At 41.1% G+C, this 19,486-nt stretch overlaps 1 protein-coding gene across 5 annotated transcripts in view; it reads right to left on the minus strand.

The window, feature by feature from the left end:
- Positions 1–19,486, minus strand: part of LOC117255242 (uncharacterized) — a 51,600-nt gene that overhangs the window by 12,056 nt on the left and 20,058 nt on the right. For 2 of the 5 annotated variants that reach the window (XM_078166155.1, XM_078166153.1), the window contains exons 6-18: positions 17,205–17,326; positions 16,836–16,944; positions 16,354–16,462; positions 15,853–15,947; positions 12,806–12,920; positions 11,881–12,174; positions 9,702–9,800; positions 9,431–9,615; positions 7,088–7,169; positions 4,425–4,492; positions 1,304–1,411; positions 685–786; positions 328–466 (exon numbers count right to left, since the gene is read on the minus strand). In XM_078166155.1, coding sequence (XP_078022281.1) covers positions 328–466; positions 685–786; positions 1,304–1,411; positions 4,425–4,492; positions 7,088–7,169; positions 9,431–9,615; positions 9,702–9,800; positions 11,881–12,174; positions 12,806–12,920; positions 15,853–15,947; positions 16,354–16,462; positions 16,836–16,944; positions 17,205–17,326 — 1,627 coding nt within the window. The remainder of the gene's footprint in view (positions 1–327; positions 467–684; positions 787–1,303; positions 1,412–4,424; positions 4,493–7,087; positions 7,170–9,430; positions 9,616–9,701; positions 9,801–11,880; positions 12,175–12,805; positions 12,921–15,852; positions 15,948–16,353; positions 16,463–16,835; positions 16,945–17,204; positions 17,327–19,486) is intronic. The other 3 variants (XM_078166154.1, XM_033623936.2, XM_078166156.1) reach the window with 3 other exon arrangements.

Below are 19,486 nucleotides of genomic sequence, written 5' to 3' on the forward strand. Positions count from 1 at the left end.
ATGGGATGGACGTACAGAGAGACAACCCAAGAAGATAATGCATCTGGACACGGCTATTGCTGGTACAGAGGTATAAAAATCAAATGTTCTGTGGCTGAATAATTCAGTACAAATATTCCAGACACAACAGAAACTTATACAGTATTTAACTATTGTTTGTGCTGTAGAGAGACACAAAACCTTTGGTAACAAGTGGGCTATGAGTGACGTCTTCTATTCATAGATTTTGACAATCATACTTGTCATTTACATCAAAGTTCTCTATCTCTACTGGCTTGGTTATGTTGTTACTTCATCCCCCATATTCATAATGTAGCTGCATCTTACCGAGTTTCGTAATACCAATCTCTTGCAGGTCTTCAAGGCTGATGTCAGAGATGAAGTCAATGTTTTCATATCCATTCTGCACCAGGACCTGGTAGTACTGACTAAGACCCAGGTGTGACAGCCAGTCTGCCAAATTGGCCTAAAACACACAGGGACACACAAACATGGGTACAATGTGAAAAGCTTGCAAGATACAGTTTACACTTCTACTGCATTTTGATTCTGAAACACTAGTTTCCTAACAGACAAGAATAGCTGCATGTGTTTATATACAGTATACGCTTGTGTTCGTGCAGCTGCCAAAATTCAACATTTCCCCCTTTTCTCTAGTTTGTGTAGTACATGTGAGAGCCTTACAGGCTTGTGGTCTGGCAGCCAGTCTGTGGAGGGCAGCTTGCTGATCTCTGATGTTAACTTCTTTCGATGTCCCGGCTTCATGACCCCAATTGCCGTCAGGTCCTTCAATGCAAAGCACACTTAGTCACATCAGAAATTCACCGCAGCTACCGTAGGTGTTTTTATTCTTCTTAATGTAAACAATTTTATGCGTGCGTTTGACATTTGTACATGAGCTGTGTGTGATATGCCTTCAGGAATATTTTGCTTTGGATAATCTCTGATGAGTGTCCCCTGCCCTGAGGGGGTTTACGTCATACCACTGTGTCCGCTTCAGTACACACAAACACACACATACGCACTGGCACTATAAACACAGTCAAGGACAAACACAGGGTAGCGTTTACAGCACAGACTGGAACACACGGCCATGTGTGAACACAGGTATGCAAATGAAGCAGACAGAGTATGAGAAGTGACTGGTTGAGGCTCAGGACTCACACCGGGGGGTCAGGTGACAGAGACAGGAGGGTCATGATGACATCATCCACGTCAGTGGGGAGCTGATTTGAGAGCTGAGCTGGGCGGAGCCTTGACAGACAAGGGGCGGGCGTGAGGGGGTCAGGGGTCATGACCTTACCTCAGGGGTCATGCGGCTAATGGTGTCTAGATCATATCCCGCGGTGAGGAAGTGGGTGGTGTAGAACTGCAGCTGAAACTCACCCAGCCACGCCACTACTGCCTGCTTCTAGAACACAGAACACAAAACACTACTGCCTGCTTCTAGAAGAGTCCGCAGGCTTCTTCTAGAGCACAGAACACAGGCCTGTTCTAGAACACAGCATAGCAGCCTGCTCTAGAACACAGGGTAGAAAACTATTGTAGAATACAATACAGCAGCTTTCTCCAGAACACAGGAGAGAAGTCTATAGAACATAACGTAGCAGTCTGCTCTAGCACACAGGGGAGAAGACTAATGTACAACACAATATAGCAGCCTGCTCTAGAACACAGGGCAGAAAACTATTGTAGAGCACAATACGGCAGCCTGCTCTAGAACACAGGGCAGAAAACTATTGTAGAGCACAATACGGCAGCCTGCTCTAGAACACAGGAGAGAAGACTGTTCTATAAAACAACAACATGGCAGCCTGCTCTAGAACACATGGGTAAAACTACTATAGAACACAACATAGCAGCCTTCTCCCAAACACAAGGGATAAGACTGTTCTAGAACACAATATAGAAGCCTGCTCTATAACATAGAAGTCTAGAATAGACTCTAGACTAGCTCGAGAATATAGGAGAAAAGTCTATAAAACATAACATAGCAGCCTGCTCTAGAACATAGAAGTCTATAGAACACAATATAGCAGCCTGCTCTAGAACACAGGGGGGAGGACTAATGTACAACACAAAAAAGCAGCCTGCTCTAGACTATATACGTCTATAGAACATAACATAGCAGTCTGCTCTAGAACATAGGGGGGGAAGAGTCTTCTAGAAAACAACTTAATAGCCTGCATCCAGAATATAGGAGTCTAGAATAAAGTCTAGAATAGCTCTAGAATATAGGAGAGAAGGCTATGGGACCCAGTATAGCAGCTTGCTCTAGAACACAGGGGAGAACACTGTTGTAGAACATGACATGGTAGCCTGCTCCAGAGCATAGGGAAGAAGACTGTCTAGAACACAGCACAGCAGCCTGCTCCAGATCACAGAGGAGAAGACTGTTCTAGAAAACAGCAAAGAAACTTCCATTGTACTCCTCTAAAATGTGACCCTACTCTGTACAAAAATCTAGGAAATATTTACCAGCAAGAAATGGGAACCTATTCTTCTCATAATAGAGCGGTATGATCACTTCAGGGTCTTCAGTAATAACACTATAAATGGATCTCTCTAGAGTGGACATTATTTCCCTTTGGGTAAGTGGGAAAGAATGTATATAACATAGAAGTCTAGAATAGACTCTAGAATAGCTCTAGGATATACGAGACAAGTCCAAAAATCTTAACATAGAAGCCTGCTCTAAAACACAGGTGTCAAGAATAAACTCTAGAATAGCTCTATAATATAGCAGAAAAGTCTATAAAACATAACATAGCAGCACGCTCTAGAACACAGGGGAGAAAACTAACATACAACTCAACATAGGAGCCTACTCTAGACTATGGGAGATAAGTCTATAGAACATAACATAGCAGTCTGTTCTAGATCATAGGGGAGAAGACTGTTCTAGAAAACAACTTAGTAGCCTGCTCTAGAATACAGGAGTCTAGAATAAACTCTAGAATAGCTCTAGAACACAGGGGAGAAGTCTGTAAAACAACAGCATAGCCTGCTTTAGAACACAGGGCAGAAAACTATTGTAGAAAGCAACATAGCAGCCTGCTCTAGACTATGGGAGATAAGTCTATAGAACATAACATAGCAGCCTGCTCTAGACTATGGGAGATAAGTCTATAGAACATAACATAGCAGCCAGCTCTAGAATATAGGAGAGAAGTCTATGGGACACAACATAGTAGCCTGCTCTAGATCCAGGGAAGAAGTCTATAGAACACAATATAGCAGCTTGCTCTAGAACACAGAGGAGAAGACTGTTCTAGAAAACAGCAAAGAAACTTCCATTGTACTCATATAAAATTTGATCCTACTCTACACCAAAAGCTAGGAAATTTTTACCAGCAAGAAATGGAAACTTGTTCTGAAACTCATAATAGAGCAGTAAGATCACTTCAGGGTCTTCAGTAATAATACTACAAATGGATCTCTCTAGAATACACATTATTTCCCTTTGGGTAAGTGGGAAAGAATGTTTTCTTATTTGGGCTGACACACTCTAAGGGGGTGATCACACTGAAATGAGACGCTAGAGACGTGGACGCTTCAAAGACGCTTGAAACGCTTATTCAATGCGCACTAGCTATTGGCGTCTGACGCTCAAAAAGTTGAAAATATTGTAACTTTTCAGCGTCTACGCGCATCTAAAAAGAAGCATCTAAAAAGAAGCATCTAAAAAGAAGCATCTACAAAAACACCCGTCTAAAAAGACGCTGGAAAAACGCCCGTCTAAAAAGACGCTTGAACGCTAGTCAGACGAGCCGTATCATAGGAAAACAATGGTTTTACTGGCGTCGCGTTTCTAGCGTTTCATCTCGATGTGATTGCTCCCTTACAGGTCAAACCACTGGTATCCATGTTATAGTCTGTGAATGAATTCAGTGTCAAAGGTTGTTGGATGAGATCAACTAATGAAGATAAACTAAGAATACTACTGCTTTCTCCTCTATGACAGAACACGTTTGTTGCCTGGTAACTGCTGACTGCTTGATTCTAGATAACGTTATCTGCCTGCTTCTAGATCACATACAGAGAATTTAACCCTTAGCTTCACAGTACACGCAGCGCTGCTGGCAGGTTCTAGAGCAGAGTGGCAGCATGTGGGTGCCTGGTGTCTCAGTGTGGTGTGAGGACAGGGGGGGTGGGTGGAGGGACAGAAGGCAAGACAGCAACTGACTTCTCGATGTGTCTGTCACTCTGCCTGTCTCCATGGTGACACACTCGCATGCCCATCCCCATGGTGTCGTCTGTTCAGGTGCAACACAACCACCCTGGCAGACGCCTCACTGTGGCCACTGAGCCCACCCTTGTAGATCACCTTCTCTCAAGCCAAAGCACTGGTTGAGAGGTAACAGGAATAAAAAAACAGAAAGAGGAGGCTCCAAGGTGAACCAATCTGCCATCCAAGAACTCACTTTCCCATCATCCTCCTCTGCCTTCCGCTCAAATGACCGCTGTTCATGAACTGTGCAACTGGAGGAGCCTTGAAGGGAAGGTGGAGAGGTGAGACATGGGAGAAAAACAAGAGAGAAAAGAATAAAATATATTACTTTTAGCAGTAAAGGACCACTCTGTTATTTTATTCTTTCATATTTTGGTAATTAGAACACATTTTCACATAAACAATTCCCCAAAATGCTTATCTGAGTAGCGTTTTCATTTCTGGGCTCTTAAGTTCCTTCATAATATATTAGAGCAGAGTTTATTTATGATGTAATATAACATGTAATAATATACAAATTACAGTGAAAGTGAAAACAATCACCGCACTTCCTTGATCATAGAAAATGAGAGATGCTTAACTGGCGTTGTCATTCAATTATGAGTTCAAATGTTTGCAGTTACATCTGATTAATTATTTACCAAACAAACAGCTTTTTATGATCTCCTCTGTCCTGATAAATTATTAACAACTTAAGGAACCAGGAAATTGAAATGTTGCCTTGATGCAAAGCCAAGAAACTGTGTTATCTAGTGATCAATTGCAGTCTTTGAGGATGAGAAGCAGTGGAGAAATCCTTCGTAATAACTTTGGCAGCAGCATTCAGGGATGGCTGGCTCGGTGGGGGTGTTTTAGCACTACACTACCCACATATCACTTGAACCAGTGGAATGACAGCAGACTAAAATATGCTAATTTATATGCTTCTTTCAAAGTGAGATTCATAAATCAACTACAACTAAAAGCACGGTGCCCAGATTTAAGTGGAATACCCGAGATGCCATATAAATGTCTTTAGAACACACTATATGTGTATATAAATACATAAAACGTATTTTACAGACACACTGTTTATGTAAGACTTTCCATAGCCCCAAGCAAATATTCAAATAAAGAAAAGTGCAGCTGCTTACAACATGTCAATGCTTTGTCAGTAATGAAGTTTAACAGGTTATAAGTGGGCCCTACTCCAATATAATCCTTAATAGGGTTATGTAATACACATCAGGCTGTGGTTAGTATAATGATGGCAAAACTTGCAGGTGTAAACTTGAAGAATGCACATGTCAACATCATTTTTAAAGTGACATCTTTTAATTTTTCAGCAGATTTACTGGAGTTTTACATGTTACCTACACCATAGCCTGTGGTACGCCTTCCCATAAATGTAACTACACGTCGCGGTGATGCAGACCTCCTGTCTACTTTTGTAAGCTGACACCATTTCCCTCAGTAGAAACAAAGCTTTTATTTACTTTGATTTCACAGGTAAGAAAAATTGTGAAGACAATAAAGCCTCCACAAAAGTAGCATTTTAAGTCCTGTGTGTAATTTATGCTTCAGGGATTTATACTTCGGGATCTATCCTGGATTCATATGAGCAGAGGAAATCTCTGCTCGTCGCTAGGCTAATTTATACAATGTACTGTAAAATGCCATAGGCTGGCACTAATAATGTTAGCATGTTATATTTGTTTGGAAGACGTGTTTAGCATAAGTAAGTTGTTTTGTCAGTGAACCTTGTGAGTTGTAATGGAGCAAAATTATGTACCGTTACCTTCATTAAATGTTGCTGTTGTCACTGGTTTTATATGAGAAGAGAAAAAGATCGCTAGCTGCTACGCTAATCAATACAATGTAAAATGCCATAGGCTTGTGCTAATAACACTAGCATGTTGTATTTGTGGGGGAAATGTGTCCAGATAAAGACAAGTGCTTTGTCTGTGAATGCTGCGAGTTATAGTGAAGCCAATTAGTGTACTTGTGTTAGCAATTGTCTCTATTAAGCCATGTTTAATGTGTGTTTTACATCAATTACACTTCACAGCACTTCACAGAAACCCCGCCACCAACCAGTGTTTTGGAGGTGTAACTGCAGTGTGACACAGACACTCCACCGCACAAGTACAAATGGTCATAACCGTGTAGGTGAAGTGCGTAGGATACGGCGTAGGGTCTGCCGCACAGCTATAAATCCCACTTAAGGCTGATGTCATCCTTCTGTATTTGTCTTTTTCTTTGCATGTTAAGGTGAAGCTTTTAGATTTTTTGCAATCTGATTTGTGGTGGCTAATGCTGCTCAGGCAAATTACACATTCTGCTTAGTACAAACAGCTAAAGCAAAAAACACAAATTCCTGAGAACCAAAAGGGATTACTCCCAAGACAGAGCAACCTGTCCCTGGCTGTTTGGAACAGTGTTTGAGAGCTGCTCTTATAAATAAATAACAAGTCAAATTACTATTATTCAAGGACGGGGGCGGGGAATGCTGCTTGTGTCTGATATGAACAGACAGGTGGTCTTTAGAGAGCCAGGTTGACAAAAAATGAAATGACGAAAAGAAAAAAAATATTCATAAAAGCAGCAATCAAAACAAGCCCTGAGGCACTTGTTGTACTGGTGAACACCGCCTTGATCTTTTAAAACTGTTATCACTTTACTACAGACTGAATGCTTTTTTTAATCACCGCATCAGTGGTGTACATTTCAGGAGGTGAGGATAGACTTTGTTGTGTGTGATTAAATCAATTAGCAGATGGTAAAAACCCTTTTAAATTAAATTAAAAATGGCACAAATTATCACTTCAAGTAAAGCCGGAGTTTTTATGTTGCGTTTGGGTGAGTTTGTGTGCTTACTCGCTGACTGCTCAACAGACTGCGACTGCTCCAAGAGATGCTCCTTGGCTTTTACTGACTGGGATAGCACGGTGGCCAGGAGCTAAAACACAAACACACACACACACATACAGAATGAAACATTTACTCAAGCATAATCATCCAAATCCCAGCGGAGCCTTGTGACTCAGCTCAGTGGACTAAGTGCACATATAACAGCCAGATCCTGACCCTCTCCCTCCTGCAGTTTACCAACACAGGTGTAGCAGAAATCCCAGAATAAATACTTCTTAAAATAGACGCTACCCCTCCAACATAATATGGGGGCACCATCCAATTTGGCTAGTTGATATTTCAGTATTTTTTAAGGCTTTACCCAAAAATAGACCAGTTGTATCCGGTGATAATATTAAATTTAGAGTGAGCTAAAGGTGTTAGAGAACAGACCTGCAGGGTGACATTACAGAGTATGAAATGAGAGCACATCAGACAGTGGAAGAAAGATACCAAAGAAAATAAAATGCAATAAAGCTGAGGTGGGAGGAAGTCATTGTTTTGCGAATCACAAGTTAGTCTCGTCTTTGCACTCAAGCCCCGAGTCACGACAAGTTTCAAATCAAGTCCAGAGTCCAAAACTTTGAATTTTGAGTCCTAAACAAGTAATAATGAGCCATTTTAATTAACAACAGAGTAACAGTACCGCAAAACTTCAATTAGTAGCCCAGGCTATTATTTGGTTAAATCACTGAAATCAACAGGCTTATATTTGGGACAGGCCTTTAATTCCTTTCACACAAAACTGTTGCTCAGCAAAGATCAGGGAATACAATCAAATTGTTCATTTAAATCAGTGTGAATATTACTTCTTTAGACTTCAGATCATATATCAATTATGAATCATTAATTTGATCTAGTTCTGACAGACAGCGCATCAGAGACAGAGAGTTAAGATACTCAAGGATTATGGCACCCGGCATACTGACACAACACCACTTTATCCTGTTAAAACAATACTCACAACTTGGATTAATTTCTATATAAAGCCATTTTGATTATTTTGATCTGAGGACCCTTACAGACTGAAGAAATCTGAGTAATTTACAGGGTAATAGAGGAATGGACACATAATATAAGGTAGCCAACAACCCGGTTTTACACATCTGAAGAACTATGCTAGGCTAGTAATAGGGACTGCTACTGCTGCTGGCAAAACTTTACCTCCACCACCTCAGCCTCTACCTTTCTAATTCGGAGTCCTAACGTGGCTCTAAGATTCAAATGGTATTTAATGTCTTGCTTGGGCCCACTTCAGTATACCCTGGGGGTTTTCTGCATTGCGCTCCCTGTGTTGACACAGCATGCTGCTTGTCTAAACCAGGGAGCACCTCAAGAGCTGAGCCCTCAGAGCCAATCATAACTGTATTTCCATTTGTCGCAATAAACTGTAAAAGCTATGACGAGAGTGTTCCTGACTGAATTGTTATTAATTGGGCGTGGGAAGTAATTGAAAGGCTCAAGTCCAAGTGAAGTCAAGAGTCACTGGTGTTAAAATCAAAATCTAGGTGCAAGTCTTTTTTGATTTTGTCAAGTTTAAAGTCATTAAATTTGTGACTCTGACTCGAGTCCAAGTCATGTCGCCAACGTGTGATATTTATCATCTGTCATACATGTAATACTTGTGCTCAAATACCATGCACGACACATGCAAGGTTCTGTTTAAGTACAACTTCATGGGGCTCAAATCATACAAATATTAAATATCAACAGTAAAGGGTTACACAAATTAAGTTTAGTGTGACTGACACCAAGACAATCACATTTGAGTGTGAGGTTAAGGACTGCTGTCACTGTGGTAACTTTTCAACACAGCATTTGTTAACCAACATTATACAGATACACTGTTCATATATTGGTGCTGAAATCTGAAACATACTTTTCAGAGATGGTTACACAATCTAGCACAACTAATCTAACACAAATGAGTGGGTGAGATGCAAAAAGATATTTAGGAATAGATACACTAGAATTTAGCTTTTACAGTTTGTCCAGGCAAACATGGTTGATGCTGGAGGTTTAATTTCCGTCTGTGACTGATAAAAAAGAATAAGCCAGGAGGCCATCGTCTAAATGCACCTGGTCTACTGTTGGGAAAAAAACCCGCTACTGTTCTTTCCAACGGAAGAACAAACTGAGCAGGAAACAGAATTGTGGTTAACCTGATAACTACACTTCCGTTTGTTTCCTGAAAACGTTTTGCCGTTTCCCAGAAATGACGTGCTTGTTCTTCTGCAGAGATCCAGCAACAATGTGATGTAAACTCGTGCAAACACATGCACTCAAATAAAGAGACAACGAGTGTGTTACCTTCACCCCTTCAGCTTGTGCGTGCAGGCCCGGAGCGTTAAGGCCGTGTGTGTTGACGCCTGGTGTGGGTGCTGGGTGTGGACTGGGTGCAGGGGTGGTCAGGACATGTGTGTTTCCAGAGCTCTGCAAGCTGCTGGATGACCGAACGCTGCCGAGGCTGCCCACACTGCCACTGCGCTCGCCACCTTTGCACACAAACACACACATTGCAGGAGCAGGGGGATATATATAGTTTCACACTGATACCCAAAAACACACTTGGTGAGTTTACCTGCCAGCGGTTTACGCAGCACCCAAATGTCCTCAGTGGTGCTGCTCTGGTGTCCCAGAGTCGGAGAGCCTTGAGGACTCAGCTCTGCAGTCCGCGAACCTGTCGCACACAATCACAAATGCACACACACACAAACACACACACACATTTGTTACTGCCGTATTTTACTTATTGTTTAAAGAAAGCTCTTAAATCCAAAAGTACAGCAACTAATCATCAGCTTCACAGACTCATATGATAATGTATGTGATATATTTTCATATATAAATGTGTTTAAGTCTTAAGAACACCAGCAAACACTCACATAGATACACTCACTCACCCACACAGCCATAAACACATTATTATTCATAGTGGATGCACCACCTCTGAGGGTTAATAACTGAGACTTGTAAAGCCCCACAGTTCTCTCAGGCAGATTCATCATAAGGTTGTCTGAACAATATTTGTTCATATTGTGCAGACAAGCAAAACATAAAGACTTTAATTTAAATAAAACACTCAATGATTCAAGCTAAATTACAGGACATCTTATATATAAATTCACGAAAAATGCCTCTTAAACTTTCTATATGATATAAACAGTATGTGTAAGTTATAAATGGTGCCTTAACATTTTGTATTTCATTTAAAGGGTCAGTTCACTCAAATTACAAGAAAGCCATTCGAGTGCAATAAAAGTGAATTGATGCCATGTGAAAAAATTATGTTTTCAAAACTGAAAGAAAAAGTCAATTAGGATTATCCACAGATATATTTCTGGATTGAGTTGCTCCAAATGAATTAATAGGTGTTTTCAGAGGAACATTTTCATAGTTGTAACCTCCTGTTCTGTTGTGTCCGTACCTCAAAAACTAAGAACAATTGTAGTTCTTTAAACGTCATTTTAAGGGATGTTTTAGCTCCTATTTCAGAGTAGGTACTCTCTCTGCACAAGAGGAACCACGAGTGATGTAAGTAGGCTATATGTTCATTGGTCAAACACAGCCAACGCAGCACTGGGCAAGCAACCAGTGCTTTTTAAATGTAAACAAGAGACAAGACAAAACACAAATGACAGCTTGTAACAAAAAAGGAAGAAAACTTGGGCTGTCAAGTGATTAAAAAAATTAATCTAATCAATGACATGCTCTGTGAATAATTGGTCTGAATTAGTTGCATACATCGGTTTTTGCTGTTGAGATATATAAAAATTTTTAATTCAAATGAATTTCGGCAGATGTGTCCGAGCAAAGCTGCTGGATTTTGGACACAATTATCCCCCTGTCGTTGACCACCAAAACTGGTCTGCAGTCCATTTTCATGGGGAGTTAGTTAGAAGGTCACGGATAGACTGACTCAGTTTGTGTCTGGATGCCTGGTCAAGTGTAGCTTGATGAGGCTAACTACTAGTGCTAGCGTCAGCTAGCTGTGCTAGCTTGGACCTCTGGGTTCGCTGCTAAATGCTCTGCATTGAGGTCATATTTCAGGCTTTTAGTTTTCCAATGGTACGAAAATTCCTTATTGCAGAAACTGCAGAGAATGGTGCTCCTATCAACAGTTTGATCTGGCCATTTTTTAAATGTTCCAATCATGGGGCTTAGCAGCATCGTCTCATCTGCCTCCATCATTTGACAAAGCCACTGTGGCCTTCAATGACGCACCGGGTCAAAGGACAGCATTAATTTTTTTTAATGTAAAAAAAAAATTAATGAGTTATTTTGACAGCCCTAAGGAAAACACAAATGGACTGACAGTGAAGTCCTGGCTTTACTGAGCATGTGATGGTGGAAATACAACACAATTTTGACAAAAGTGACGTTGCTACACCACCTGCCAGCCAGGTTACAGTTTGCGTTCCTATTGGTGGTATAAATGCAAACACAAAAAATGCCCTCAGGAAGTCCTCTGAACTGTTCAGTCCGAAAACACCTGATATGAAATCTGTTGGCATGGCTAGACAGATGCCACTAAAAGTAATGGGATAATATAACTTTTTTGTCATTAGGGTGAACTGATCCTTTAATATATATATTCAGTACATAAATAACTTAACTACATTTACACACACACAGACACATATATATGTGTATACAAATGTAGTTGCAGTGAAGTGCTGGAACAAGCTGATAGGTAACATATTCTATATGTAGTGGAAAGGATGCTAATCTGTGATTTATAGTGATACTACAGTATGTACCTGTCTGACTCTGCTGCTCCTGAGAAGTGGAGAGAGGAGGAGGAGGAGGAGGAGGAGGAGGAGGAGTGGACAGAGGAGGATTAGACAGAGAAGGAGGAGAGATGGGAAGAGGAACGTACCCAAAGGAGGAGAACCGAGGGAGGGACTGTGTGTCAGGGTGAAGGGGAGGAGGGGGAGGCAGATGCAGGGGGAGGACTTTGGAGGGGGGGTATGAGTGTCCGTTGACCGTGGCAATGGGACAAGGGTTGGGCCTGCGGAGCAGGAGGGTGTGGCACTGCTGGGAGGGGGAGTGACCTGGACACGAGCCAGGAGGAGGGAGGTGCAAAACAACAACAACAACACAACAACAACAACAACTGATCAGTCAACTTGAAACAAAAAAATTCTAATCATATCTGAGAATGTACGAAACAATAACTGATTAAAATCAAAATATGAGAAAAAAATACATCCATATATCCACAGGGAATATATCTTTATAAATTAAAATATAATATCACTACAGCAACAAAGCAAACAAACAATATGAACAAAGGCATCACAGTCTAGCAGAGCGGGTTGGCTGGACGGGTTTATTTATTAGGGAGGGTGACAGAAGGAGCAGAAATATAGAGGGAGGGAGGAGGAAGGAGGGAGGAGGGCTGACAGCCAATAAGGGACAGTATTGATCAATGGAGATGATTGACAGGTTGGGAAAAACAGCCTAAAGAGGCTGATGATGCTGCAGCTAGCTACAACTAATGATCAGCTATAGCTGCAGAACAGCTGCTGAACTCACACACACATGCGTAAGCGTGCGCGCGCACACACACACACACACACACACACACACACACACACACACACACACACACACACACACACACACATCCTCCCACTCACACACAAACACACACACACACACAGCTGTGATGTGGGTGGTCACCTGCCCTCTTGATGACTTCCACCATGTTGGAGGGGAAGTAGCCGACACGGTCATTTCCTGTGCGGTTGTCATGAATACAGCCTTTCCATCGGCCATCAGAGTGCTGCTCCAAAACCTGTCGACACACAAATACAAGATTATAACCTGTTTACACTTTGAAATCAATATCTGGACTGGGCTGCACCACCTAAACTCACTTATGATTTACATAATCAGGTAACACTTTAGATACTGTATGTCTTAGCTAATAAAAACCCTAATGATGTGTAAGCAGGTTGCTAGGAAACACGTGTAGCACCATCCAGCCAACAGCAATCAGCTATAGAGTCACTGTAGCATCATGAGCTGTAACATAGCTGCTGCCAAATATAACCATTTTAAAGCGGGGCATCTTTGGAAATGGAGACTTTGCTTTATCTACATCTGTGCACAAGGAAGAATATGTGTGTTTTAGAGTTAGTGTGCTGTTAAAGGGTGAAGACACCAAACTCAAACCATAGTATTTCAAAAGAGAGACAGAGAGAGGAGTGGGGGAGCAACACATGACACATTCAAGCTAATTTTGAGCAGAAAAAGCAGATGCTACACAAAATATGTGTAATCACTAGCAAGGACCACGCCACAACAATATGTCGTTTAAAGGTTTAAAGGAATACAGGAGTTATTGAATGTTGAGAATAGATGAATGGATGTGGGTGAGGTAGAGGGAAGACGTCATCTGTTAGGCTAGTCTGGGAGGATGTATTGGAGACCGGGCGGAGGGAGACTCAGTGTGGGGGTTCCGTCTCAGGCATAATCCACCCAAGCTGATCACTGGCCCCCAGACAGTGCCTAAAATGAGTCATGGGAGAGGTATGCACTGGACTGAATAGGAAGGAAGGGGTGAAGGGATGAGGGTAGGGATTAGGGGATGAAGGGATGAGGGTAGGGATGAAGTAGGAGGATGATGGGATGAAGGGATGAAGGGATGAGGGTAGGGATGAAGTAGGAGGATGATGGGATGAAGGGATGAGGGTAGGGATGAGGTCAGAAGTTGGAAGGATGAAGGGAAAGGAAAGGGAGGGTGGGTCGAGAAATCTTGAGACAAACAGGGTAGGATGGGTTGACCCAGTATAAGTAGGCTTGGCAGGTGATTAGAGGTGTGGTTGAGGCGTGGTTCTGCTCCCGAACCTAAGTTAACAGGTTAACCACATTTGTTGGAAAAAAAATCACCTGTATTAACATCATAAACCAAAAAGAATATTATGTGAATATGTGTGCAGCAAGGATGGCAGAAAATCACAATTTATTTGGAAAATTGGTGCACAAAAAGCATAAAAACAGCAGCAAACGTCTCAGTCCTTGACTATCATCAGTGCTACTGACATGAGTGCTTCACAGAACAGATACAGACACAGACAGATACTACCAGGTGTGATGAATCAATCAGCTATATGTGCAGCACAAAACATAATATTTAATGTGTTATTTCTCTTTAAGAAAGAGTGTGAAATATCTGATTAAGCTGACCTGACGCTGATGTTCTTGCACTTTCTGTAATTTGAGGTTATTTTTGGAAAAAGTAATCATGAGTTTCCCAGTTTACATCAATATCAAACAGCACTTAAAGTTAGACTGGAGGAACTGGAATGGAGGAAAAAGGATAAATATCTGCTAAGAATACTATTGGTGGCATGTAAGAAATCCCTATCAAGAAATGAGTGAAAAAAGAAATGCCTAGTATTGATGAATGGACTGACTTGGTTTATAATATCTACAGTATGTAATGGAAAGATTTACTTTCAGTTTGAGAACCCAGAAGGAAACTTTCATTGAGACCGGGACAAAATGGTTGGTATGTCTCAAACATTAGACTTTGGTTGATAAGTATCAGAAACACTGTGATGTGACTAGCAGCCCCCCGCTGTCTCTACATATATGCCTTGTTTCAACAATCCTGATCCATCTATTTAAAATCTATTCTCTTATTTATTTACCTGCCCCCCCCTCTTTTTTTTGCTTAAGGTCTTTATGTTCATCTGGTTCTGGATTTTGTTTACATATGTTCATATTGCCTCTATAAACCAATTAAAAAAAAAACAGCACTTTAAGTATCGACTATATTTCATATTATCTCATTTACTCTCCAATATAATGATCCAATTGCAGAAAAAATGTTGGCATCATACATCTAAGCAAATCACTTATAAGTTAAATGTGCATGTTATTATGTAGAAATTTTATCTTCCGACAGCACTGCAGTTAACATGTGGTTAGGTTTAGGCTAAAAAACCTGCTTTTAGTTAGAAAAAGATCATGTTTTGGCTTAAAGTACCTGCTTGTGAGGGGAACAACCACTTTTCCTGACACTATCCCCACTGGATAAACAGCGACATGTCAGCAAAACACCCGCATTTGGTGCCTAAAGAGCTGATGAAAATCACAAAAGGTTTTGTTGTTTGTTGGTCTCGAACCGCAGTATGCAGCTTGGCAGGTGTCTTGCCTAGGTGATACGGTATCCACCATCTCCTCCATCTCATGATGACAAAGTCAGCTCATCCTACTACATCACTTTAGAGGTGTCGATATGATGCATATGAAACAAGTAAATTTTATGTATTTATTGTATGCAGAAACGTACAACACCAGCATTTTCCTCTGGCAGTTGGGCTGAGGGTCATATATTAGCAAGCTAGCGTTAGCTTTGTCATTTATTTCAGTTAGTGACGCATCATTTACACCTGGCAGTTAATGGTTTTAGTAATTAGTCACAACTAATCTCTATGTCAGAACTAGTTTGTGTGGTGCAATCCAATTTCATTTAGTGATATGTTTATCTCCATCTAGTGATACACCATCATAACTAGGCAAAGTCTGAACTTATAGAGATCTGGTACAGCTGGCTCTGAGCAAAAGTTACACAGAAGCTACTTCCAGTGTCCACATGTACATTTAAAACTATAAACTATAAAACTATAAATAGCTACACTGCTTATCTTTTGTGCAGCACTTTGCAAGGTGGTTGGTAAATTTGCTGTGTTTTGGGGACAACTATCAGCTCCATGTACCGTGATAATGTCTCCAGCTTTGATGTTGAGGCTGGTAAGGTCGTAGTTGTTGCAGTAATCCTTCAGTGCACGCACCTGCATCGCAGCTGAAGCATCTACAGAGCAAGAGTATAGAGATTAAGAGAGTGGAGTCAAGTAGAGGACAAGAGCAACTGCAGAGTTTCAGGTAGTAGGATAAAGTAGAGCAGAAAGTCAGGAGGGAGCAGGAGATAATAGAGGAAGGCAGCAGGTGTGGGGTGCATGCACTGTTTGCTTCTCTGCTTTTTATTGATCCATTCAAACTGCCCTCTCACAACTGTGTAATTTAGTAAATAATAGAATACAGCAAAATGAAATGATTAAAAAATACACTCAGGCTTGCCCCTTATACATCACAGTACATTAACCATCATTAATGGGCTTATTAAAAAGTATCTGTATCAATATTGGTGATTCCAGCCTGAGGATATCTTGGTATTGGATTGTGAGACTAGATGAAGTTGTATTACTGGTGGTTCTTACCTCTCAGTAGCTGTTTGATCTCTCTGCTGGCCTGTGTGGTGGTGAATTGATTAACGATGTCCAGGGCGGTTTGACTCAGAGTGTTTCTCACTCCTGCACTGATACCGCTCTGGATGAAAGTGGAGGAGGAAAATGATCAAAGCTGAAACATGAAATTCATAATACAGATACACTGTGCATTCGGTGTCAGACTGGCTGTGGCTGCATGCCTGCTGCTACCAACTTCAAAAAGGTGACAAAAGGGTTAAGAACTAAACAGAGCCGGTCTGAATATTGCATGACAGGTAGGATGCTAGCCACTGTGCTACACTTTTATGTAACAAGCTAACATATCCCACAGGCGTCATCACACAGCTCAGCTGGGACGAATGCCAAGTGCTGAGGTGTAAAACTTGCTCGGCTGAGGAGAGGGAGACGGCTTTAACAATTGCTTTTGTAAACACATTAAATGGACAGACAGAGAGAGAGACAGACGGACTTACATCCAGCAGCAGGCGCACTACCTCCGTCTTCCCACAGAGGGCTGCCTGATGTAGTGCTGTGCCAGACTCAGACTGTCTGTTGATATCTATACCAGCCTGAATCAGCAACCTGCAGCACAGAATGATAGTATCAACCTTTTTCATAAAGCACCTTTAATAACATAATTTAATCAAAAATTAAATAGTATAATACAAATAAAAGCAGAAGTAAAAAAAACTATACAAAGATCATAACATCATGATCGTGACCCTGGAGTTAGGGTTCGATAAGAAGACTCGGTCGAATGGACAGACAGACTGACAGGTAGGTAGAGCAAGTATACAGACAGACAGACACACACTGGGACTCAAAGGACAAGTTTTTCAAACCGTATGACATCAATGTGTCCGTTCTTGGCAGCGAGATGCAGAGGTGACACTCCGTTGGGGTCGGAGGGTTTCGGTTCCAGCATGGCTGCACACATGTTGCTGCTGAGCAGGAGCTGGACCACCTAAAAAACAGGCAGACACGCGCCTATAATTTACAGGATACATTCATGGATAATATGGAGTCTATTAAAACTTCCCAAAGTCTTCAGTGAACTACGTCAACGAGCTTGCATGTATTGGGGTGTAAATCATAGGGCTGCCCCCTAATTGTCGACCAAACATTAGTCGACCAGAAGGGTTATCATTCGGCAAGATTTCATTGATTACTTAGTTGCAGGAAAAGGGAATTGAAGCTCTATTAGGAGCTGTGTCAAAAGAAGTAAACACTCTTGAAAGCTGGCACAGAAGGGACACAGGAGTAGTACCCAGTTTCCCACGTGCAGCATGTGTAGAGCTCCTTATTTACAGGGCTGGGCAACCTTTTTCCAATCTTCTATTGTCCAATTTCAGTGAGCTCGTGTGAAGTGTAGCCTCAGTTTCCTGTTGTTAGCTGACAGGAGTGGCACCCGGTGTGGTCTTCTGCTGCTGTAGCCCATCTGCTTCAAGGTTCAACGTGTTGTTGGTTCAGAGATGGTCTTCTGCATATCATTTGAGTTACTGTTGCCTTTCTATCATCTTGAACCAGTCTGGCCATTCTCCTCTGACCTCTGACATCAACAAGGCATTTTCACCCAGAGAACTGCCGCTCACTGGATATTTTCTCATTTTCGGACCATCCTCTGTAAACCCTGGAGATGGTTTCAGCAGATTCTGCAATACTCAGACCAGCTCATCCGGCACCAACAGCCATGCTACGTTCAAAGTCACTTAAATCAGCTTTCTTCTCCATTCTGATGCTCAGTTTGAACTTCAGCAGGTTGTCTTGACCATGTCTACATGTCTAAATGTCTAAATGCATTGAGTTGCTGCCACGTGATTGGCTGATTAGCTATTTGTGTTAACGAGCAGTTGAACAGGTGTACCTAATGAAGTGGTTGGTGAGTGTATATGGGAGTGATTGGCATTCACCTGCCCACAGAGTCTTCAGCACTGCTGTTGTTTACCTAATTGTTTGTTTGTATGCCACTCATCCCACGACAGATTAATATTCAGTTCTGCTTCTCATTTCGATTTCACATTACATTTTTGTCAACTGTCATACAGTTTGATGACTATTTTGGAGGGGGTTAGTTTATACGCACCTGTCAATACTTTTATCACGTCTCTTCTTTCTTCTTTTAATTTCTATATTATAAAAGTGTCCCAGCTGAAAATATCTAAACAAGTCCTCATTTCCTCGACAAGTGTTCACATAGCTGTGTGAGCTCTTTTTCACTCCACCCTATTAATGTGATAATATGTCCAGGTCTAAACCTGGATGTCTGATAAGGCTGATAAGTTTCCTGTCCCCTCCAATCTGTATTTTTTCACAGTATCATTCCAAATTTTCAGTGTCCCTTCTAAAATGAAATTTTCACTCTTTGGGTCTGTGTAGTCTTTTTCTTGGCTGCTCACCATTGTCTCCCTGGCACTCAGCCACTAGCACAGTTTTAACGTTGAGGAGGAAGGTGCAGTTCGACACAGACATGCCATGTCAAAAATAAAGGCTGATCTTAAAGATGACGATATGTATCAATGTTTTCACCTCACATCGATACTATTGAATCGTTGATCAGTGAATCTTCTTGTCAATCCAGATCGATGTATCATTATACCCCTGGTACTGTATGTGTGCTGCTCCAACTTTGTGGACCTTACAGTAAAACCAGATGTAAAATTTGTTACTCTGTGAATTTGAATCATTGATGCAGAACTGCACGCTCTCTCCTCTGACTGCCGATATTTTGGAATATATTAGTGTAAAAGTCTTATGGTTTAAGAATGAGTATGGGTTGTTTTAAAGGTGCCATTTAATTTTTTTCTAGGATATAATTTTTGATATGATTTGTTTGTTCATGATTTTATAATTGGATTTTTTGGATGCATTTTAAGTCTAATATTTTGTGTTATTTCTCATATTATGTATGTCTGTAAGTTTCAGCACATTATGTGAATTTTATTATGTCTACGTGTTTCTGTATTTTGTTTGATTTTATTTGTTTTCTCAGTTTGCAGCACTTTATAGCTCTAAAGGAGACACAGTGAAGTGAGGCTTTTCCTTGCTAAATAAATGTTAATAAAATAAAAATAAAAATAAAAATGTATCTTTATGTATCTTTTGATTTTCAGTCAAATCTACTCAC

Source organism: Epinephelus lanceolatus, chromosome 3 (genome assembly GCF_041903045.1).
Source record: "Epinephelus lanceolatus isolate andai-2023 chromosome 3, ASM4190304v1, whole genome shotgun sequence".
Lineage (NCBI taxonomy): Eukaryota > Metazoa > Chordata > Actinopteri > Perciformes > Serranidae > Epinephelus > Epinephelus lanceolatus.